Genomic DNA, 26,124 nt, shown 5'->3' with positions numbered 1-26,124 from the left:
GAATTTTATACCTATTTGTGATAAATATTTGTTTATTCTTTGCAATTAAAAAATAAATTTATACATAACTGATGAAATTTGAATAGTGCATGAAGTTGTCTCGGCAATAAGCATACCAAATAAAAATTTATTATATTTTTTTCTTGTATTATTTAATATACTATTTTGTTTTATATCAGTAAAAATTATAAGTTAATCAGTTTATCAACTTTGTGCTTAAAACGTATTTTCTGGACCTCTCTTTGCAGTTTTCGGTCAAGTCTAATTATTATTTAAGTCAATTGTAAGACTAGATTACATTGAATTCTGTGTATTTCAACGATTACAGCTGAAAATTGATAATTTGATTTAAGAAACCATACTTTTCAAAATAAAGGAATAGTTTCATTACTGTAGCTTAATTCTTACCGGTATTTACTCACTTGCAAAGTGATATGTGCCGCTGGCAGAGCATGCATGAAATGCTTACCTTTCCGAATAGACTATTGTCATTCCAGGTTTGTGGGACTTTGTGCTTAAGTTTTTTATTCAAAATATTCTCTTCCTTCATGTTTTATATGTAATTCTATTTTGATTTCACCGCTTTGTGTAAAAAAGCATTTTTTTTTTAGGTCATAATCACTAAATTTCAAATTATGCCCCGAAAGGGCATCCATACATCAAATTTGAGGTTTTAAACCGAAGAAAATATCTTCATCCGTAGTCAAAATTATTTTTTTGCGCTTGTTTTGACAAATGATGTTTTTTCAGATATTTGGGGAAATCTAAACATGTTTGTACGGTGGAAATCGATCATTTAATCCATTTTCGAGGAGAAAGATCGTCTTTGTTTTTGTTGTTTTTTTTACGTTTAGGCCACATACTTGGTATAATATCCATTATTGACGCTTCTTGATGTTTTTGCGGATATTGTGTTCAAATCGTTGTGTAATTGCTTTTTGACGAGTAAAAAGGACAGAAGTATTTAGCCCATTCTTTTTTAGATTTAAAATCTCTAAAATACATAAGCATTCACTTTCTGATTGTCTTAACTGGCAGTACAAAAGCAAAGTTTGAAGAAAATGTTATGTTTATTTTAGCTTCTTTGTTCTCCTGTACAGGGGAGCATTTTTATAGACTTCACAAAAGACCAAGATGTATTAATCCACAAGAAAACATTAACTCGATTTGAATGTTCTTTTTCTGAATTGACATGCCGTCTTTTACATTCACCACACCAAATGGCTTTACATTGAAATACTTTCGATTCTATACAGGTGTTCATGAGGTATGCACAATTGATATTTCAATATTAAATGCTTTGTATTCAAATGCCGAAGAGAACAACTAACTGTAATTACTAAATGAAATAAACTTCGTAACTCGTAACTCAGCTACATTCTAAATGTTTAATCATGTTATCACATCATGCGGGATTAAAATGCTAAAGAAGTTACAGTATAATATATCATATCATAAGATTACAGTAATAGATTTTGCTAGATGTTCAAGTAAACAAAATATCTTTTAAAGTAAAATTTACAGCGGAAGTAACAACAATATGATAATTATAAGAATATTCATTACAATTACAGCATCAGAATTGTGACAACAAAACCAAGGAGTATTTCATATTTTTTACAACCTGTTCATCTAATTTGAAAAAAATGCAAGACCGAAAGTACGACAAAGAAAACTGACTATAGTATATTAAGTAGTGTTTACCATTGATTCTCTGCGTATATAATACCGTATTTTAGAACTGTTAGATTATACAGAAAATCTATTCCATATGTTTTGCTTATTCATTAAAAACCCCTACATTGAATAATGCACAAGAAATTTTAAAAAAAAGTACAGATTCTTTATTTCATACTTTTACTCATATTTTTCTTTTATTTTTTTCTTCAATTTTCTAGATATCAACGTCGAGTTCATTCGTTAAATCCAATCCGAAGGCAATAAAAAGTTTCAATATGTATTTAATAATTATGAACACCTGTGTAAGTGGGTATTACGTGGTGGTTATTAGGGATTCTAAGCCGATTTTTCTTCTTATCAGATGCCAGACATTGGTCACTGACGTTTTAAATACATGACTGGAATAGTACAGCAATATCCAGTAATTAATTGCTTTGAAAATTTAAACTTCATATAAATGTTATTAAATTCATCATAATTCTTTGCAAGTTACCAAGAGTCAATTCTTAAAAGAGGTCTTCAAGCGGAGATTAATGTCACCGGAACGAAAACCCAAATGGAATGCGAGATAAACAATGAATGTCATGGTATCTTAAAATGGCGCTAGTTGTTTTGTGATATTCTTTTAGTATATAATAAGAAAATATTTAACTATCGCGACCTATTTGGTACTTTTAATCTAGGTTATTGTTACCTTTTTCTAGATCATTTATAGTTTGTTTACTATGATATTCTATGAATTGGTTTAAAGATATTAAAGACGTTAATGTTAGGTTAGAATTTTTCTGTGATTGAACGGAAAGCGTTCTTACTATTCACCCAAAAAGACAGAAAGGGTTATGATAGAAACAATGCTTCATTTGCTGTTTGCTTTGTTTCCCCCTTTTAAGGCCTTTTTCTGACGAAAACTAATATAGTATACCAAAATTAACATTTCCATTAGGTTAGTATTTTCGTATTTTTGAACCAATGGATTGATGCTACTGCTGGTGCAGCACAGATTCTCGAAGGTTTTTATTAGTCCAGTGTAGTGGTCCGACTTAAAATTAAAGCATGGGTTGTTGACCAAAATTTCCAGTATCGCAAAATTAAACCCCCCATAAACCCTTAAAACATAGGGGTTTTAATCATTGTATTACACATGGTAAAACTTTATAATGTATTAATTTCGATTTTTGTTCGGGTTTGGTTTTACTTCTTCAACTGCATACTACTTAATCTCAATTTCCATATCTATATGGTTCTGATGTGCAGCTAATGAGAAGCAACTTTTGCAATTATGTGGAAAAGAGTTATCAGGGGTAATCAAGTAATATATTCCATCGATAAAGACTAGACAGTGAAAATACACGCGCAACATGCAAAGACAAAACAACAAGTACTACGAAACTAAAGGGAATGAGGAACAATGACTCGACTAAAAATTTGGAACATATACCAGGTGGACCGGTATGGTATAGAATTACTTGTAAACTAAACAGACATTAACAATACTTAAACTAGAGTAGTATTTTCGTATTATTTAAAACACTTTATTTCCATTCAATGTTACTATACATTTCTGTAATGCATTTAAAAACGTATAGTTATGCACTCTTAATTGTTTCTATGAATGAAGTCATATTAATTTTATGTTCAGTTAAAATGTCTCGTATGTTTATGTTATGTGTTAAATATGTTTAAGATAACTTTATCATACGTATGTGCATGTTTGGTAACTGCTGCTCTTATGTGATTAAACATTTAAGAGAAAAAAACCTACAAAGCAAACACTCATTTCATCATTATGATATTGCAATATCACACATTATGAAAGGAAAAAAGAGTACAATGCTTGCCTTTTTAACAATAATGCAATTTCCTTTTTTTTTTGCCCCACACAAAGTTGAAAAGTATTTCGCTTCTACACCAGTAATGAAAAGTAAATAGATTGATACTATATGTAAAAGCTAATATCATGAATAGATGTTCAAGATCAATATTTATCTTGACACAGCTTTGTATAAAATTCACTCCAGATTTGGCCATGTAAAGTTAAATTTTGTTTGACTTTTCCAAAGTACCTCACGATTAGAGTTGACATTTGGCAGTTTATTTCTGCTATATAAACACTTGGTAAAACTCTTTAAATTAGTCGTATGGCTTTCCCGCTGTCTTCTGGTGTATCTATTACAAAACAAGCAAAATTCATATTTTATAATGAGGTGTTCCTTTCATATAATGTAGGGTTACATTTCTTTTTATTCATCTATATCCCTCGGTGCAAACTTTATTGTAAAATGTAAAAGCGCACCAGAGGTTTTAATATAACTCCGTTCAACGAGTGAGTCGTGTATCGCACATAATCCAAACCTCCGAATTTCATCGAAAATACTCAGATTTCCGATAGATGGATTTGTTTCAAATTTGGTATGTGACTTTATATTGGTAGGGTAAAGTATGTCTTTATATATATTGGCAGACGGTGTAAGCGATTGTTGGTAGCTGTATGCCGTACAATTTGGGAAATACCAAACACGACAACGGATGCAGCTTAATGTTATTATTATGCACGAACATATAACCTAAATACAAAATAATAAATGCACCTGTTCCATAATCCATGTTTTTGTTTTTGTTTTTATTTTAATTTATTTTCAGAAGAAAATGGAATTTCGTGTAAACAATCACATTAAAAGACAAAAAAACAAAAAACAAAAAAAAACAAAAAAACACAACACAGAAAAAAAAACAACAAAAAACCCCAAAAAAAACCAAAACAAAAAACAAAAAAAAGTTGCACCCGTTGTCGTGTTAGGTATATCCCAAATTGTACGACATACAGCAAACAAAAATCGCTTACACCGTCTGTAATCTATATAAAGACATATTCCATACTTGAAATCAGTCCGTACAGTTGCAACCGTGATTTTGGTGACGAAAATTCATCCTATCATTTTGCAAATTGACAAATGAAAAAAGTCCCACAAAACAGGGCACTGATAATGGATATACTGACCGACTTCTTTGTCCTACCTATATAGAGCCACAATTTTTACAATTATTGCGGTATAGTTTATTGGGCAACAGTTAAGAGGTGCACTTAAACATGTGGACGATCCAAACTGGTTAAATGCTTTCCAACTCTTATGAAAAACAAATACCATTATATTTACCATACGACATCTTTAATATAGCACTCTCAGCAGATGAATGAGCAAATTGAGATTGTTTCGTATCAAAGGCCAATGTTTTGACTGTAGAAAGGGTATAAATTCTATATCATGCTGTATTTAATCTCTTTAGATTGATTAAAATGTTCTCATATTTTTAAAAATTCAATCGACAATTTCGTTATAGACGGAGCCCTGAGCAGTATAGTTCTGAAAATTCATTGAGATTCCTGTTTGAGAAATGCATTTTAACTAAATTGGATATAAACTGACTTTTTGATCCTTTGTTTAGAATAAGGATTTTTTGAAATGACAACAAAAAGCTTCTTGAGTTAAGCAAGTTTAAGCAAACAAATTATCATTTAATACCGTATAAAATTGTTTATGGTTTCTAAATATGAATTGCGTTAAAAGAAAAGAGCTCGCTTAACTTTTATACAGCCTAGAAGTCAATGCGTTCAAAAAATCACTCAGTGCATCCGTAGCGTCTAGTACAACAAAGTACGATACATGTGACGTAACAAACAATCTAAAAGATGTCAATTGTTAGTGCAACATCTACAATAAAATACATAACACGCTCATTGAATGCAGAAAGGAAATCTCAGTAGAACATTGATTATCATTCGATATAAAAACAACGGTCATTTTAGCGAAGAAGGTATACACCACAAACCATACATACTCTCTTTATATACAATGTATTAGACTCATTTGTTACCATATCTATTGCATTTACGAATATCATTATTAGCATATAATAATATGATTTGATTTTTTATGCAATCTCTGAACAGTTACTGGACAAGATGTGTTTGTGTTTACCAAAATTAAAGAAATCAGAAATCATTATATCAAGCAAGGTACAAAAATGTACATAACGTTGTAGGCAAATACAAGCACTAACGATTAATAAAAGTCTGAAATTTATATACAATTTAAAAAAATACAAAAAAAACTAGCATTTCCTATTCCTGAAAAGGGAAATTTAGCATGAATTCAATAAAAAACAATCCTAACTATATCACCAATCCTCTTTTGCGTGATCCACGAGCAGTAACGGCACGAACTTCTTCAAAATAAAACGTTAGTGTTATATATACCTATATGTTGTCATGAAACCATTTGTGAATAGAAATAAATTTAAAAAAGAAATGTTGTAATGTTCGCGTTGTAGGAGGTAATTTTCTGCATTCTGATGAACAAAATGTTTTTGTGTTTATATTGACTGCATTTTTTGTGCGGACTCTATAAAGTTAGAAGTAACATTGGTGCTCTGGTATGACATCCATTCTACCAATTCCTATAACTAACAACATAAGCAATGAAATAGACCAGTTTTTAAATCAGTTGAAATTCTAACATTTTTTTTTTACATAAAAATAAATGTTATGGAAACATAAATTTATAATGGCAGAACAATGTGCTTATAAGGACAATGGGATAAATCGACATTAAAACAATGCTTAGCATTCAATTCATCAAAATATAATGGGACTTTTTTGTTTTGATGTTTATTTCAAGAAAATAATTCTTAGCTTATTTAATTTTGAAGTACTTCTTATTTAAGAGTTAGATTGAAAAATAATTCCTGAAATCTTTGTGATATGTAGTAAATATTTAAACTGATCGTTGTGAATATCGAAAACCTGTCTAATTCAGAAACTTTTCAAAGTCGTTTTAATAAATTTAAACTGTATGGTATCTTGTCTACAACGAAAACCTGTCGTTACCGAACAAAAATTTACATTGAAGTTTGATTTTGACAGATTTCACTGTACATAGTTCTCTTATTGTTATCACACGTGTTGAACAAAAACCGTGGTGACATTTGACACGTTTATCCTAAATAAAGACTGATCAAAATTATAATTGTAAATACATTTCTGTACTTCCAAGAATAAAAATAAGGTCAATTACATGTTAACAGTAACCATCACTTGTCTTATGCCAACAAAAGTAATATAACCCACCTCATAAATCTAAAAGGAAGTGCTGAAACAGTTAAAAGGTAAGTGGTCGTTCAATCGAAAAATTGTCGTAATTAAGTGGTTTATATTCAATTGTTCGCTTTAACTTGGCACTTTTTGCCATAGGCATTTTTCTGTTCGGATTAGGTCCAGCTGACTTTTGTTTTTCTTTAATTTTCTATTCCTCTGCTATTTAATAATGGGTTTGTCCCGACGAGGAAGCGATATATTTGTGATTAATTTCACCGCCATAGTTGTTTAAGCATTATCAACTTTTTAAGTATATAACCATTCTGGTTACATAGGTTCTAGATTCTTTGTTAACTTATATCCGTCTTTTAATGCTTAGGAAATAAATGATTCATTAATTGATTCGTTAGAATCGGTGTCTTTAGTAAGTCAACAAATCGAGTACAGCCAATTGGTGTTTATAAATATTGCGTAAGATTCCGTAATTGTCATATATAAAGGTTTCTTAAGCATAAGCTAGCACTATATACGAAATATGGCAAGTTATATAAGTACGTATCATTTAAGAACAGATTAAAATATCTGCAGGTCATATGTGAATTTTCTGGATATCATGATTTTAAAGGACAAAAATAGAAGTAAATATAATCACATTTAATCTATATTATTCATACGATATCGAACAAAATTCTCTTCTGTAAACATTCATTAAAGTTGAGAATAAGCCCATGAAAATAAACACCTATTCTGAACCCGATCTCAATCACGCTGTAGAAGAACAAAAAGGCAATATTAATCAAGTTTGTTTTCTGCCTTGTTAGCCCTTTAATTGGAATGTGGAATTGGTTGACACAAAGTTGATGAAATTGTGGATAAAAGCTAAAACAGAAGGTAGAAAGATGTAAATTTCCCAGCAATTTGTTGTTCATTTCTTAGAACAGAATCGGATATCAATGGGAAATGAATGTCTTAATAGGTCTGAGGTATTGTATTATATATCGGGCGATTATTTCAAAATCTATGCTTAAATATTTACTTAAATTTATCAATTTTAACAAAAAGAGAAAGTAAAGAAAGTGGCAGGTTTAATAGCTAGGTACAACACGGTTTCACGTCAAATCGTTGGAATAAAGGGCTCTTGGGTTTTAATATTTCCTATTGTGCATAAGACGTAACATTATTTTGTCTTTTATTGAACAATAACTACATTGTACGGTCATATACTTATGTAGCTGCAATCGTCCTTTTAACAATTGTGAAATTCAATATCTTTGAAACAGTTGCGTTTTTGTCAAATGTTCAGATATTGTAGTTGTGAAAACAAAGCCTTTGTAATATTCATTCTACAACTTGACCGTTTGTACAGCTTCATTTAAGATTTTTAAATATTAGTTAACGGAACTTGCACTGTTGAAAGTGGACAATTTAAAAGAACCTCCTGTCTAGACGAAGTACATTGTTTTTTAAGTTAGTTAAGTAATGAACTAGAAATAATGAAATAGATGTAACAACAATACTTATAACGTTTCAGTAAATATGATGAATCGGGTAACTGAATAAAAGTATGCGTATTATCTCCCCAAAAAAGAAACAAAAAATGTGGAAAAAAATGTATATTACCTTTCGAACAAAGATGCTTTTTTATAATAGATTGAAATAAGCACTGATTTTTTGTCAATCATCGTGAACCACATAACAAAGAAATAGGAAAGAGAAGAGACAACATGCAGAAACAAAGAAGAAAACACAAAGAAAAACTAAAAGTGAATAAGGAAATCTGATTCCACCCGAATACTAGAAAAATGGACCTGTTGAACTGATATGGCCTGCATCCGCTCTTTCTCCCTAAACATCGCTCATCTCCAATTTTGTCCTAATATATATGTACAGCCAGTGTTGTGACTAATTAAATTAGTTGTTTTATGATTAAACTAACTTTCGGTAATACTTGAAATGTACTGGCATAATTACATGTATGATAATAGATGTCATTACAAAGCAATTTTATGACTATTTTAAAAAAGCAAAAGGACGTTTCATTTATGAAAACGGACATTTTGTCTAGACTAAAGCAATACAAACCTGAAGCCATTTGTACAGGTAATTAAACAAAAAAGCAGAATTGTAACATTTCATACATTTCAGCCAATTGTGTATTTGTTTCATCTAAATCATGAGGTTGGATTTCAAAACTTAAAAAGAAAAGGAGATGATCATTTATGGTCAAACGCAGTTGTAATATTTTTGAAGGTTTTAGCCAATATTGAAATTGTTTCATCTTAACCATAAACTATAGATAGGAGATGTATAGGTTCAAATAGATAAAAAACAAGAGCAATATAAAAACTGAAATATACTGTATCTATAAATTAGCAATGAATAATTTTGTTTATATTCAATTATTAGTCGATAAAAGATTTTTAAAAAATGACTTTGGACGTAAAAAGTAATTCTATACTGATTTTTAATTTTGATGGTAGAATAAAAAACAAAGATTATTTAATGATCACTGTTTTGCTTGTTTTTTGTTGGATGACACCCTAGTTATACGGCTATATATACAAACTTTTCAATTGTTCAATTGGTCGCAAAACAAAGACAAAAATACCCAAAAAAAAAGCGGTAAAGTATCGTTCTTACAATTTGTAAATCCAATGATGCGACTAATTGAATTACTTAATTTGCAATGATTAGAGGACAAAAAGTCTCGAATTAAAGAGCCAATATTGAACCCTTTGGCTGTAGACCGACATTATTGAAAGTTCTGTAACATAAACCGTTCATTATGCTTCAAGTCAACTCAAATGTGTAAAATTCGTATTAAAGTATTTATGAAGTTGTTAATTTGGGATCAAAATTTTGCACATGTTTGATTTATATTGTCGCCATTTGCAAAGACGTCTGGTTCGGGTCGTTTGAAATAGGCGACTTCCTGTTAATTACGTTAAATATCCCGACGCCTTTCAAACACAGGCTTAATGCATTGGAAATATAAAGTGGATGGTTGCGGTTGTGCATTATATATTTTTTTATTGTAATTGAAACATTATGTATGAAATTGTTAAATAGTAAAATTAAACATATTTGATAAAAAAAACTTTTTTTTCAAGTTGAAAATTAATTTAGTCTTATCATGTTACACAGTCATAAAGCCAAAAAGAATACTTCTCATATCAGTTTTTATTTCAATATATAACATGTATAGAAGACTTCTATGTAATGTAATCTTTATATCATATGTTATAAGACATTTACACATTACATTAAAAATTGTTCTCATCTACAAAAAAATATCAATCAAGATCATTTTTAAATGTAAAAAGGGGCATTTTAGCACATAACAAAATGGTACGCTGTAATGATAAAATTGACCTTGGTGAACCAGAGGTTCCCAATTGTATATACTACCCAGTTGTAAGACTGAACATAAATTCTTTATCAAAATTTGCAGTATTATAAATTTTAAACTTTCATTCCTTGTACGCACTTGGCAGTAGTTCTTAGGGTTCTGGATTTGACTTTGATTGGTTATGAGTACTTCTTGTAGAGAAGTTATTATTAGATCTAGATCATTTACTGATAATGCTGCTGATGATGGGTAATGTTACTCCTTGAAACAAGCTTACAGCATACCGACATTCATGATGTTTATATTTAATTGGTATTTTGTTATTTAAATGGAGAAAAGGTAGGCGAAATGGAGTATGACAGTTTAGAGCTCGAAATAGTCATCATTGATTCCAATACACAAAATAATTTATTAAATATTTATAAAGAACCAAAATAAATCAAACAAAACTCAAAAAAAAAAAAAAAATTGTCATATAGCTGCCAGGGGCGGATTCAGGCGGGGCGTTGCGGGCGTACGCCCCCTAAAATTTGCAAAGCATGGATTGTCAGGGGGTAGATATAGGCGGTTTTAGGTTGGAACTTTAATTTCTCGCTAATTTTACCACATAGATATCTACATTGCACATCTACATAAGAATATTTTAAAAATTTAGCCTCAAAATTTTAACTGTGCGCCCCCCTAATCTAAAATCCTGGATCCGCCCCTGTCTGCCTTAAAATTGTATTCAAATTTTCTAAACGAAATGACACGATCAGATTTTCATTTGTTTTTGTTTTTTATTTTTATTTTGAAGTAGAAAATTCAATAAAACTTCTGAGTTTTCGATTAAGGCATTACGTTCAGTGTTTACCGAACTTACTTTTGTACGTCAGTCCTGATTTTTCAAACAAGACTTCCCATCTTTTTATTGCAATGATTTAAAATTGTGCATATGCAGCTTTATCTTGTTGCACCATCTTTAAATTTTTCGGTTGCTATTTTTTGGCGTTCGTCGAATAAGAACTTCAGTATAATCGAACGTATTCAGTAAGAGCTCTGTGCCACATCCACTTTAGATATTAGGAATGGTGGTCATTAGTGTTCCAGAATAACAAAAGAGTAATCAAGGGAACCAAGATTCTAGCGGAAATCAAAAGAATGTAGTCCAGGGACCAAGACCAGACATGGAAAACAGACACACACAACAAAGAACATTAAATAACCAAAATAATACTTACAAAGTACCGAAAGAAAATGAGCAACTCAGACTCCACTAAAAACTGGGACCATGGACCAGGTGCACCGGTAAGGTAAGCGTCCTCTATTTTACTAGAAATACCAGCCGATGTGGCTCATAAATGGTGTATAAATGAGACATCTACCCCACCGGGATGAAAATGTCAGCATAGCACATTTCCTCTAGTTTTTATTACTTATTAAAGTCATTTGTAGATGTATTTTTGTTTTGTTAATTAATTAGTCAGTTGGTTAGTTTTGTTTAGTTTAGTTTAGTTTTTTTTGTTTGTTTTTTGTTTTGTTTTGTTTTGTTTTTTTTATTTTGTTTTTTTTGTTTTAAGAAATTAAGATCCTCTATGATGCTTTATAAAGAGATTGATGAGCTTCTAAGGGTACAGAACGGTGCAAAGATTTCCCTTGGTGTGATGAATTGTTTATGTATGATCTAACGTGTATTATACTACTATCAAACTTAGAATTACACGCTAAAGGACTAATTGTACTTTAATTTTGCATGAATTAAATCTAGTGCTATAAATCTGATAGCATACTATGCCTAAGAATTATTGTAAAGATTTTAAAACATATCAGGATAGTGACTAATACTCTAAACAACCTTAACCTGCATTGCTGTCATTTGTAGTAAAGAAACATTCCATAATATCTGGCATCCATCAAAGAAAATTCTTTTATATGAATATTCATTAAACATTACACAAATAATATTAACCCGAAAGAAAATATTTTTGAAGTATGTTTATAAAGCTTGACTCCCAGTATTTGATTTTAGTTTACATATCAGAAGGGTTTAAGAGGATCGATTTTCTGTTGATGAAAGTTCAAATATTCGTTAGAAGTTTAAGGAACTTTTGTAGCTAAAAAGACATCAAAAAGTCTTTAAAATAATACTCTTGTTTTAAAAAGAACAAGTTGTCATAGAATGTCATACAGAAGTGTATGAACCATCAATGTTAACATGACATAATTATGTAGCCATATCAAAAACGATTTAACTTCTACAATAGTTAAATAGTTTATTTTTTATATCCAGATGTTCTTGAGAAATATTCTGCTTCTGACAGAAATATTATAGAAATGGATTTTCATAAAATCACCAGTGTATCTTCTGCACTGTTTTTGCTACTGATTATACCATGCAACTTTGACCGGTGGCATTTTGTGCTGTCTGCTCATATTTTCAATATACTGTTTGGAAGCAGGAGGTTTTGCATGTTACAAAATCTGGTTATATCCATCATTTCTACCAGGAATGCTTGTACCAAGCTTGTAGTAATTTCAATTACTCTTTATAAGTTTGAGTTAAAATGTGATAGCCCTATTAACAATGCAAAATGAAATAAAATTGTAATAATCTGAAGAAATGGTGGAATATCTTAAATAGCGGTCGACCTGAACTCTGCTTTATAATTTCATTGGCCGAAAAAAACTTTAAGAGACGTTTATTAAGGGTTTCCAAGGAAAAAAATACATACTGAATATTACATGTCACAATCTGTATCACATGCGGTATCAACCCAAAACTCCCATATCACCCCAAGGGCTACAGGCATGCGGAGTGATTTATATTTAGGTTTGAAACCCATTGTGATACAGATTTTGACATGTCATGTTCATTATATCATATATTTTAACTATACATCATGTATGGTCTGTGAAGAGTATAGGGTATGCGATCTAGGTCTAAGGGTGTGATATAGGTCTAGAGGTGTGATATAAGGCATGCGATATAGGGTTTTAACGCTTATAATGCATATACAAAAAATGCATATTATTATATAAGGCGAAAAAAGTTGTATCTATCATAAGTTTATATGATTGATTGTTGTTGTTTATTGCCGTTTCGGCGACCAGGGCTATATCACGGCAAGAACATTTAATGCAAGCAAAACATTAAAAGCAAGATTAAAGTATCTTCATAAAATAATGAAATTAAAACAAACAGCTATTTACATATAAAAAGGTACATAAAAGGTGAACCTAAGACATAAAATACATATAGAAACATAACTTCGATAAAACATTTAAAATATTGAAAAATCAAGGAAGGTATCCAATTTAGATTTTATTAAATAAACCGATGTCCCGCAAGAAATCGATAATGTTTTTAGATGAAACGGTCTTGAACAAATCAAACATATTGGCGCAGTCAAAATAATTTTGCCTGATGTTGGCAAAATCCACACAATCTAGAAGAACATGTTTGATAGAGAAAGGGCAATCACATGGGATACACTCATGTGGAGGATCACCAACAAGCAAATGGCCATGTGTAAATCTAGAATGTCCAATGCGGCATCTAGTCATGACCACTTGCTCTTTGCGATTGCCCGACCCGGATTGATGAACGCCTAGATCGGGTTTTATGGAATTGAGTTTGTTGTGTTCAAGACCGTCCCATCGGTCCTGCCACATCTTTAAAATATATTTCTTTATTAAAGGTTTAAAATCGATGTATGGCAAACTAACGTCCTTTATTATTTCATTTAATGCCTTCTTGGCAACCCTGTCTACAACTGAATTCCCCTGAATACCAACATGACTGGGTACCCAGAGAAAAACAATCTCTATATCGAATTCCCGAAGTCGATGAATAAAATATAAAATTTGTAAGATAAGAGTGTTTTTCAGTCTGTGATTCTTAATTGCCAAAAGACAGCTCAAAGAGTCAGAACAAATAATAAACTGTGACAGATTAGATTGAGTAATCAATTTAAGTGCTAACAATATGGCTCGAGCTTCAGCTGTGCATAAGTTTATAGATACATGTAACGACGAAAATAATACCATTTTATTGTTCCTCTTTTTTGTTGTTGTTTTTTTCCTTTGTTATTTTTGTTTTTTCCTGTTATTTATCCTTATTATTTTTCTTTTGATTTTCCAAGTCTGCTCGAGAACGACCTCGTTTTTTCGCTCCGCTCTTGCGTCTATGGCTGTTTATTCCAACATTTTCATGTGCTGACAGGTGGGAAATGATTCAGAAGAATACTACAATAATAGTTAAGTCCTTAAACATTCCTTTATGTCCATATTACATATACGACGCATACTTTGATTACAAATGATTTTCTACTTAGGCAAACATTCGCAAATGAAAACTTGATTTGATCATCTCCAACAACAAAAAGCTGTAGAGATTGACAGGCGACATATTTTTTTCCAGCTTTGTCCCACCACGATACCATTGTAATTGATAAATTTATGTATAATATGTTTACAAAAGGATGAGCGTGGTTCGTCGTTACAAAAGAAAGTTATTCCTTTTAAACCACATTGGTCAGTTTGTTTAAGGGTCGAACATGACAGTTACATGACTACTGATGTGATTTCTTAGGAATTATGGGTATTATCATGTGACATTTTCTAATCTTGATTTCATTTTGTAATTGCTATTTAAGAGAATATGCGGTGCCTATTAGTCACATTATGTTACTTTGATGTACGGATATCAAATAAGAGAAGAAATATGCTAACTTTCAAAACAAAATGATAAAATTGATTTTGAAATACAACCGTTGTTAACTGCAATGTCCTATAAAGATTATAACAAGTAAAAAGAAACAATATATAAATAAAGAGAAACCGCTTAAAAGTCATTTATTTGTTCTTCAAGTTGAAAAATAACGCTTTAAAGATTCTTAAAAAAAATAATTAAATAATTAAAGAAAGGTTTGGGTCGTCATTATGTTGTACATATTCCCCAGGCGTGGATCTAAGGACGGACCTACCGGGCGTACGCCCCTACCCTAAAATAGCGGTAAAGAGTTTGTCTTAACTAGATGAACACTTTACCAACTTTCACCTCGTGTCAAAAGCAAAGAATAAAATATCAGTTTATTCAGTAATTGCTCTTTGTTTGATTTTTGAACTTCAGTTAACTGTCCGTCCAAAATTCTGACGTGGTAGTGAAAAGGTATAATTGGGCCTGGCAAGACTGCGATATACTGTTATCATGTGATATAAAATTTCTGAATGAGAAATGAGATTTGTCCGTAACCTTTTTCGTATTCCTGTTAATGTACTGTGATTTTTTTCTGATTGTACGCTGAAAAAAATTGGAATGTTTTCATTTTTATCTTGAAGTCAGAATGTCAAAAGTTTATAGTGATTTTTTGCAATGAAAAAGCAGTTTCATGTAAATGAACATATAAGAAGGCGTCGCTCTACCCTAAAGGAACGGTGATGGTGGAGACCACTAATGGGACACCGCTTTCAAATTGCAATGCCGAAAAGCGTCGCGCTTGAAATGGATAATAATTATCCGTAAAGTCATTCTTTTTCATGCAAACACTAGTAAAACACCTTGTGATTTAATTTTTGATATTTTCAATTCCACGCCTCGAGATAATATTCTGCCCTGCAGATATGAGCACGATTTTGAAATTAGATACTTCGGAATTCTGTTGACAATGGCGATTGGGTTAATTAACGTATGATTCTGAAGTAATTGTAGGGTGTTCTAGTAATCTCTAATTCAGAAGAAATGAGTCGAGATAAAGTACAACACCCGTACTAACTCTCTTGAAAATAGTGACATTTTCGTGTTTCATATAGTTTAACTAACGCCCATTAGACGCAAAATTTAGAGGAACTAAAGTGGTTTTCTAAACATTATGACAAATCATGACAAGTTAAGCTCAAACTTCTGAAATAAGTCGAGTATAATTATGAAAATCATATATAAATAAAAACATAGTGAAATAGCACAGTTAATAACAACCGTAATTTGTAAAATTTAATACATACATTGAGATACCTAAGTTTACGCTTATTTTCATGAATTATTCTTATGGTGTAAAGTATCAATCCATATAAAATTTAACTGCCTTCATGATGCAGAAAAGCACATCGAAAAAAAAAAAACAAGTATTTTCTGCATTTTGAGAAAACCATATATTCATCTCCAACATTTCAAGCGGATGAAAAACAATAAGTCTGCAAAGTGTCAATTTCATACACGGTCTATTTATATTTTTTTCTCAAGAGTGTAACAAACGAATGAAAAAGGCTGGTAATGTTGTTTTGGTCCTGTTTCATAAAGATATTTTCCTCAGGTCCTTAAACTTAAAACTGCTTGAAATTGAAGATTTTAGGAAAAACTCAATGAGAAATAAGAGTGAGTTTGGTGGATTCTTGACATGCATGAATCACCTCTCTAATTTGTACAACGACAGTTACTTCAGCTGCCTGAAACAGGACAAGATTAAATTGTTAAAATACAAAAATATCAATAAGTTACAGGACCATCTTATTCTGTTAAACCGACGATATTTTATATATACATTGCCATGTACAGTGAAATGTCTTGTGTAACTCTACTGCTTAAAAAGGATACTTAAATCAATCATTATCAAGAAATTGTATATAATTACCTTGTATACAGTACTAACTACCTAACCAGATATGAAGTAATGTTAACTCTATTTAAAAAGTTTATAATAAAAAAAAACTCGTGCATAATCTCAACTTTTGCAAGCAGCTTCGAGATACATATTACAAAATACCGACTTCGTGCGTCAAAAATACAGATGTGCTCTATCTCAACACATTAACAATGATGCCATGTACTTTTACTCGAAGAAAAAAGGTTTAAAGCAACTCATTTTTTATTCAAAATAATATTAAAACATTCTATGTTAATTTAATGTCAAATTAAATCTTTTTTTCGGTGACAAGTCGGGATAAGTGTTTTAAATGACGGTATCTAAGTTTTCCCCCTTTTGCAATGACTATGTACCTTCTTCAGTCATTAAGAAATTCATAAGCCTTTGTCATGCTTATAATACGTCCAAGGAAATCGAATCTCCCCCACAAATATTACCTATTAAAAACATTGATCTCAAATTTCAGTGAGATCGGTTGAATAACCCTATCTGAAGTCAGCAAGTGCTAGATTTGTAAGAATACAATATTTCACTTACAAACCCGATTTATATTTCTAACTCTTGATTTTAAACAACATTAAGTAGATAGAATTTATAGAGCTCATACCTTTGAGAAATTAGTTCCAAAAGATTTATCGGTATTAACTTTTTGAGTAAAATTGACTTTTGAAAAGGGAACATTTTGCAAATGTTTTGGAAATGTATACAGGAAATTTGATTGAAAGAAGTTTGGTGCATGTAAACATCTCAGTGTTTGAAATTAAACCCATTAACACCGTGACTTTCACCCAGTGTAAACACGAACCTACCAAATCCTTCAGTGCAGTATAGATTATTACGAGTACGCGTTTCTAAAATTGATTTCAAAGCTGCCCCTTTATAAGGCTTCTCAACGTTGATCGAAGCTAAATTTTCTCCTACACGAATTAAATAAGAATTTAGTTCTTTTATATTGAAAAATAGATAGACTTTGGTCAATAATTTTAAATTGATCTAATTTTATTTTGAAAAACCAAAAGTAAAAATGGCACAATGGTTTGGTGGCAGATATTTACATGGCAAACACCACAAAATGAATCAAAACAAGAGATACGAAATTAAAAGGGTAAATTTTTTTCATTTACATGCAAATATAAATGTTTTATCATTTTGTGTGGTTGGAACTTTCAGAATGCAATAAAAGACCCTACTCACTATAGCAAGTGTGTAATTCTGAAAATATTGTATTGGAAATTAGATCATCTATGTTATCAACTGTTAATCTAAACATCGTTTGCCTTCTTTGGAACTGTAGCTGTATAAATACTTGGTAAAGTAGAAGATGCCAGAAAGCCGGATCACATAGCGTACTAATAAAAATCAAGAGAAGGGCACGAACAAGAACAATTCTAGATATTAAAAATCTATATCAGAACTTAACAAATTTCCAACTATCAACAAGTCTTAAAGTTGGAAACCCAAATAGACTTTCAAATTATTGGCACATTAAATTAAAAACATAAATCTATTTAAATCCCGCTACCCATTGAATGCATGACGTTGCTCATTTTCGTGCTAGGTATATACCCCTACTCATACAGCACTAACCCCAAAACAGAAAGTTAATATCGGATAGCAACCAAAATTGCTTAAATCATATTTCCCATCTAAAGTTTGACATCAGCCCGATATAATTGTGACGAAAATTTTCTCCAATTTTCGATCTACTGAAAAAATGACAGTCCGAGAAAACCGGGAGCTCATATCCGACAGCAACAAAAGTCGCTTACAACAATTGTTTAGTACTAAGCATTAGTAGTCATGTTACAGTTTGAACAATATAATTTATGATTAAATTGAAAACATAAGTACATGTATAAAGAAAAGTGGGTGCTGCATGTACCGCAACGGGGAGTTTATGTTAATATTTTATTATATTGGTTAACAAAATGCCGTCTATATCCGTGTCGCAGTGGAAAAATTATGGTTTTGGTTCTAGCAATATATATATATGAATGGCAACTGCTAAAAACTCCAAGGATTTATAATTTTATTCTGAAAGACGATGTTACTCCTCTGCCCTACATGTGACTAACTACTTGACAACGAATACTACTAAGGGGTGTTTTAAAGTCCTCGACTATCCTGTCGGATCTCGCACGGACGGTGACAACGAATATTGCCCGATTTCATTTAAATACCAGTGCAATGCGGGTGCTCAGGTAGTCAGTTTAGAGCGCTAAAGCATATACCCGTTAAATACACTCCGTCCATAAATGCAAGTCCGTTTCTTCATACTGTCCTGTCGAATTCGTCAATATGAATGAATGAATGACTAAAGAAATTTATCATGTAAATCAACCCGCTGACATCCACACATCAGACGGATGCTCGTACAACCTCCCTGAAAAGATTAGTATTATAGCTGTTTGCAGTCTTTGGCAACAATAGATTCATGGGGCTCATTTGTTGAATAAATATTTTTGTTTGTTTTCTTTCATTCTCAGACAATAGCAACAAATTACTAACATTTTATTCTGACTTGTGACGCGGTATTTACAAAGTTTCACGAGATCTTCATTTACGAGTTACTATCAGGAGAAGCCAAATACCTATTTTGTGTTCTAACATGGCAGTGAAATGCGAATGACAAGGTTGTTTGCTTGCTAATTCTTACATGGTTTTGTTTTAACGGAATTAAGTGTATATGGCTTTTAAGAAAATCTTCACTCCAGTATTTAGGTTCGTGTGAACTTTTTATATCATGAATGAGCTCAACCGCGAATGGTAAAATGTGCTCCAACAAGAAATTAAATCTTTCTTCAAATTTGTATCCTCTTACAGATCAGCAAATTTTCATTTTGTGCAATAGATTTTTAATCATGGTTGTATATCAAATTGTGTCATTTGGTCAGAGAAAGCGAAGTCCCTTTTCATCAAGGCCAACAATTAACAATTTTAGTCAATGTAGGTGAAGTTACAATGAGTGACATTGTTATACGTGTAACTACAATCAAAATGATATCTGGGATCAATTACATGTGATATATTCTATCACCCAGGCTGAATTGAAAAGGCACAACATATCGACGCCACTAAGTGGACCCAGGCTTTAAAGTTACAAAGCACTAGAAAGAGCAATGTCTATGTATTTAATATCCTCTTTTCAATGAAGAAATAGGGGTATTATGGGACATTAGTTAATTGGCAATATTTATAAAATTCAATTTTGATAGAGGAGTCAGATTATTAATTGAAAACTATGCATTAGAAAAATCGAAAAGCCAAACTTTTAAATATAAACTCTGTTCTGTCTATTGTTGTCAAAGCTAATTTGTCATTGAGAAAAGATTCCCTTTGTAATTGGAATATAGGTATTCATTAAATTCAATGCCTTTTTCGTAATGTTCAGATTTATTTTTTTTGTGATGAATCAATACATAATGTAAAAGGCTGAAATTGTGAATGGATTACACAATTTACGTTGCCATTTAATTACAAAAATAAAAACCTAGAAAAATGTTATTCATATCCCAAACAATCTATTTTAAATGGATGAATAATTCTCTGTGGATCAGAAAAGTAAATTGTTCACTTGTGCTGAATTTTATTCCCTTGTCAAAAACATAAAATCACTGCAAGAAACTAAACTGGCCTACAAATGAAACGAAATTTAGTTGCCTTACATAAACAGCTTCATTATATAAATTATATGTAGAAAAGTTCATTTCTTTGGTAACTCTAAATCTCACTATAATCTTTGCCCCAGGGTTTTGGGATTTATATATAATGGGAGGAGATGTCAATAAAAACCATATGATTTCAACTAAATCACTGACCTCTTAATTATTATTTTTGCCACTTAAAGTAATACTTTTAGCAATATTGTGGTTCATGTTCAGGTTAAACCAAACCACAAGCTGTTAATAAAAAAATAGCTGTGCTTATTACAAAGATGGTGAAGAATACACCTCAAAAGTGATAATTTAATTTTTGTGCTTGTATGTTTATAATAATTAGGTTTCCAGTGGGATTTAAAATCTAACTATTTTAAAGTATACTGAAGTTGTTTTAATAGCACACCAATCAGCATAATGGTTCTTGTAGGTACCCATTAGTACTTTGAATCTGTATTGCATTTACTGATGCAGGCCAAATCAGAAGTTTATATACAGTAAAACAAACAGTTGTAACCATGAAATCTGGCTTTGTAGAAGCAGAAATCACAAATGGGTGGAAAGATCAAACCACTGTTTAAATTATTAAAACAAAATGCCAAATTATATAGAGTTCAAGCCTTTTACTAAGCATTTAATGATACATTAGAATTTAATGCTGTGTTAGCCAAAGAAGAGTAACTGTAGTTTACCCTAATTTTAACAGTTTCAATTTAGAGCACCTCTTGATTGTTATGTCCTAACATACTTTTTCACTCCCTCCTTCCTTTTCATTTTCCATTCCTACATCATACAGTATATGCTTCATTCATTAATTTTAGAAAGAAAAAAAATGAAGTATCTTACCTAGCCTAGCATTGCATGATAACCCTATACTTAAATGTCTTCTCAAGTTATGCTAGGGTAGCAATTATACACCATGACTATACTCCTACTTGCAAAACAGACAAACAGAAGACAGTAGGGTGATTCCTTTGTACATTCCATAAACCTTTTAACAAGGTAAAGTTAAAAGTAACATAAAGAATCATAACTGGATTTGCACAAACTGAAATCCACGAATCCTTGGGAAAAACATTTTCCTGGAACATTCAATAGATCATGACCGAAGTGAGTAAATACATAGGAAAATTTACTCTCTGATTTTCAAGGTCAAGGTAACAATCTCCCAAAAAATCAAACAAATTACTATAAAATGTGTATTTGAAGCCTTCTGCATGGCATGGTATAAAGAATTAACAGCATAAATTTTGACTTCTTAAATGATCAGTAACAAACAACAACAAAATTGGTCCGCCTGCAGTTAACAGGAAAACATATCACATGTTAGCTTGGATGAGCATAGTAACATCATTTCATCAAGTAAAAAAATTACAATAAAATATATCAACAACATAATGTAAAGTGATTTTAGTCTTCAAATCCAAACACTGAGTCAATATCAAACCATGTTTCCTCTTTCTGTTTAGCTTTGTGAGATGATCTGTCCTTTGGAGAGGATTTGAAGAACTTTCCTGGAGGTTTACTAGGAGTTTTGCGAATGTTGGGTGTCCTTGGAACAGTAGTCTTCTATTGAACAAAGAGAAAGTAAAAAAAAAAAATGAAAACTGTATTGTCCAGTGTCATTTATGTACTGGACAGGTAATAATTTAGTACACTAGCCAAATGCAATTTTTACTTGCCTTTGGCAAGTTGGCCAGTGGAGGTTTCACACACAGTATTCATGTCTTTTCAATGAGTAATCAAGGGAACCAAGGCTATGGCGGTAATCAAAAGAATGTAATCCAGGGACAAAGACCAGACATGGAAAACAGACATACACAACAAAGAACACAAAGTGACTAAAATCATACATACAAAGTAACAAAAGCAAATGAGCAACTCAGACTCCACTAAAAACTGGGAGCATGGACCAGGTGCACTGGTAGGGTAAGCGACCTCTGCTTTTCTAGAAACACCCGCTGACTTGCTCATAAAGAGTCAAGTCCTGGGTAGACAAACGAGGAAAGGAAAACCATGACCCATTGAATAAATCAGTTTTCATAGTGCAGATGGATACACCATAACGATCCACGGGTTCATAATGACGGCATAAAACTTCTGTAGTGATGACTTCAATCTTGTAGCAACATAATCCCAAGAAAACTAAGAAAGTAACAAAATTAATCCTATAATAACAGTTATTAAGAGATAAAATGTACCCAATTTTGAAGTTCCTTATTTATTTCACTTATAGTTATATAAATCAATTTCAGATAAATATTGTAATCTGATTAGTTAAAATAATTTTGTTATATCTCAATGGATAAAAAAAATACTAACACGCCCCTATTCAATTGAATTCAGAGCTACTTTTCATGTTTAAAGATAAAAATATGTTTTAAAATTAATTTATAAGAATTGGCCATGATAAAAATTTTGTCTATTGAAAAATAACATAAATTTTCCATGTGCATATTTTGTTTATTGCACTTCACGCAATAAACAATATGCACATCAAAAATTTATGTTATTTTTCAATAAACAAAATTTTTATTATTGCCAATTCTTAAGTAAAAAAAAAAAGTGAAGAATGTTTATGAAAATTAACAAAAAGCCAAATAAAGATATTTAGAAATCTCTTCTGACAATAGAGATACTCATTTATAAAAGCTGATATTTTTGTAATACAAGTATAATTCCAAGAAATTCAAAACAATAGGAAAAAAATCGTCCTTACACATTTAAATTTATTTTAAGATATACCAAAATAAGATTAACTAATGTGATAAAATGTTGTTAATAGTTTCTCAGTTTTACAGATGGTCTGCAACCTATTGAGTTAATATAACTTTTAAACTTATTAGTGATGAAAATACTTACCTTGTCAAATGTATCTGTCCTCATGTTAATATTTTCTTTATTTCCAGGACTAACATGAAATCTGGACTGCAAGTACAAGAGAAAAAGACAAATTGCCGGTGCTCATGTTAAGAGTGCTTTATACATACGGAAGATTTAAAATATAAAAAATTAAAAAAACACGTAACTTGTCATCATTCAATACCCTTTCCTTCGTGAATAAAACCTATTACGCTACAAACAAAATGTTCATAACTTGCATTTGACAAAATCTATTGAACTTAAATACCTCTTGTTTTGGTGTTTTTAAAACTGGAGGTCCTCTAGGTTTTCTCTGCAAGCTTAATTTACTCTTTTTAACCTGATCTTCCTCTTCATCATCACTACAAATTCTGGCATCTGGTGTCCTAATCTTAGGTGAAGGTCTGACATGTAAAGGAAGATTTGTCTGCCCACCTTTGTATCGACAATCTATTTCTCCTATCTTTAAAAGAAAGTAACATCACTACTGTTTTAATCACATATGACTGCACAGAAAAGTTTGTTTTCCCCATTGTATCTTTATATCTCAGTTTAGGCAATATAGTTGTCTATCTATAAATTGGAAAAACTTTAATCTGAGCAAGTATTACTACTATTTGAAACAGGTATTTTTTGTTTCATAATTGTCTTATGCCGCTTGCAATAAAGAATAGGAATGTTTACAATCATAGAAATAAGTATGTAGAAAAAAGCTTATCATAAAATAATATTTACTTCGACTTCCATCAATTCTGAGGATGACGAATTATCAGAATCAGAACCATCAGATTCAAAAGCTACTCTTCTCTTTTTAACTACGGAATTTCTCACAGAACTCTTTAGAATACTTCTCTGTGGTGTCTTTAATGCTGATGTGGGTGTTTTTGATGTAGGTGACTTGAACAATACAGGAGTACATTCCACTTCGGATGGTGTTTGCACATCCATTTTTTTATGGTTTAACTGTAGAGCAGAATGTAGGAAAAGTAAAATTAACATGTAATCAGGAATTTTTTTTAAAAATTAATTACATTCTTAGTTTTATTAAAAGGGAAAAAAAACCTTACATTTAGTAGCAATTCACGACTTTCAGATTTATTGCAAATCTATATATAACTACATTTACCTAAACTAGTTTGCCTCTGCAGATTGAGTTAATGAAATATAACTGGAGACACTTGCTAAAGAAGAAAGTGTAAAATACTCAAATTCAGAAGTAATGGATAAATGATCTATGGTTTAGATAAAGACATTATAAGCTAAATTTCTGCAAAGTGTTGTCACAATATCTTTGTTCCATAACTCCATAAAAATTGCCAAAAACAAAATGGCAGGTCAATATGCACATTTTCACTTCATAAGCTAAATCAAACAAAATACTAAAAACATCCATGAGGTGGTTTTCAGAGGAGTTGAAACCACAGCGTCTTGAATTGTTGAAACATGCTGAAAAAAATCTAAGTCGCATAACTTCCACAAAGTTTAAGAAATAAAAAGGTGGTGAAATATGCCTATCTATACTTGAAAAAGAAATCATACAAAAAAAAGAAAAGAATCCATTTAAGTAGTAGACCTGGGGTAAGGGAGGTAATTCAGATTGAAATGATTTTAGTCACTAGAGGATTTGAATGACTCCTGATTATGCAAGCTTCATACTGATTTTAAAGGAAAATAACTCCAAGAAAGGGTTCAACTTCTAGAACAAAGTCAAAGCAGCCCCCAGTAACTCTGCTTTTTTGAAGTATTCATTAAATGTTTCAAATGGGTATATTGAGGATTTTATTTTTATAAGATGGGTAAATGTTACCTTCTATTGCAAACCAAGAATATTCAAACTGAAATATGAAAATAATCTGTCATGACATGAGACAGTATGGCAAACCAATATCCTTGCCAGTTTTACAACTCCTTAACTTTTGAGAGTTAAAAATATATTCTTTATCATAATTCCTTATAAGACTTCAAGGTTTCTGTTTTCATTTTGTTGCTTTTTTTTAGCATAAATTGTACAACTCTATACAGCATTGAACTATGTCTAGCATATAAGTTTGTCCCTTCATGCAGAAGTATGAATATTTGTGTTTCATTAAAATTTGCACAGTAGTTGACTCAAGCTGTGTTTGGCAATGCTATTTCATCAATACAAGTCATCATAATTTGATATTTGGTAACCTTATTGAATATTAACATGATTTTAATCATAATGGTTAATTATAAAAATTTTTTCAATGCCTTACCCTACAATCATTAAAACACTTTTTAAAAAAGATACACAGTGAACTTAACCAAAAATTTATATATTGACTTGCATACGAATAGTCCATATAATATCAATTTTGTACAGAAATCAAATAATGGATTTTTTGCAAATAGAGGTTTTTATATATGCAAATAGCTGAAAATTACCCCCCTTTTTGTTATTTTGGTAAATTAAAAACCTTGTATCTCTTCAACAAAATAGACAGAATAAAATTTTATGTTAAATCTGATATATTAATCCTTTTAAATTGATATTTGATATAATATTCAGTTATTTATTTAAATATATTATCAAAATGACCCTAAAATACCAGATATGGTTCAGTTTGGCCAATGATTCAGATTTCTAAAAATAGCAATATTTTAGTCCTTATTGTTTAAAATCCGCATGGTGAATTTTCTTAAAAATTTGACAGATGATACACCACAGTTAGTGTAATATCATTTGCAAAATTAAAGAAAATTGAATTATGGGAAAATTTTGGGGATACCCAAGGTCTACTACCTTAAGCAGCTTCAGAGAAGTTGCATTACCAAGGTATTCTATTGTTGAAACATGCTGAAAGTAGTCTAAGTTCCATAATTCTAAAAAATTAAAATGACAGT

General features: G+C 31.0%; 1 protein-coding gene across 2 annotated transcripts in view; it reads right to left on the bottom strand.

The window, feature by feature from the left end:
- Window positions 1–21,582: 21,582 nt before the first annotated feature.
- Window positions 21,583–26,124, bottom strand: part of LOC148614039 (uncharacterized) — a 39,872-nt gene continuing 35,330 nt past the window's right edge. For both annotated transcript variants that reach the window (XM_088587821.1, XM_088587822.1), the window contains 4 exons: window positions 23,995–24,222; window positions 23,528–23,722; window positions 23,260–23,325; window positions 21,583–21,966 (listed from right to left, as the gene is read on the bottom strand). In XM_088587821.1, coding sequence (XP_088443947.1) covers window positions 21,808–21,966; window positions 23,260–23,325; window positions 23,528–23,722; window positions 23,995–24,222 — 648 coding nt within the window. In that variant the 3' untranslated portion in view covers window positions 21,583–21,807. The remainder of the gene's footprint in view (window positions 21,967–23,259; window positions 23,326–23,527; window positions 23,723–23,994; window positions 24,223–26,124) is intronic.

The sequence above is a fragment of the Perna viridis genome, chromosome 6 (genome assembly GCF_037379345.1).
Source record: "Perna viridis isolate PV_CMFRI_1.1 ecotype Kerala chromosome 6, ASM3737934v1, whole genome shotgun sequence".
NCBI classification, from domain to species: domain Eukaryota; kingdom Metazoa; phylum Mollusca; class Bivalvia; order Mytilida; family Mytilidae; genus Perna; species Perna viridis.
The sequence above is the reverse complement of the archived record's forward strand: the minus strand, read 5'-3'. Positions and strand labels throughout refer to the sequence as shown.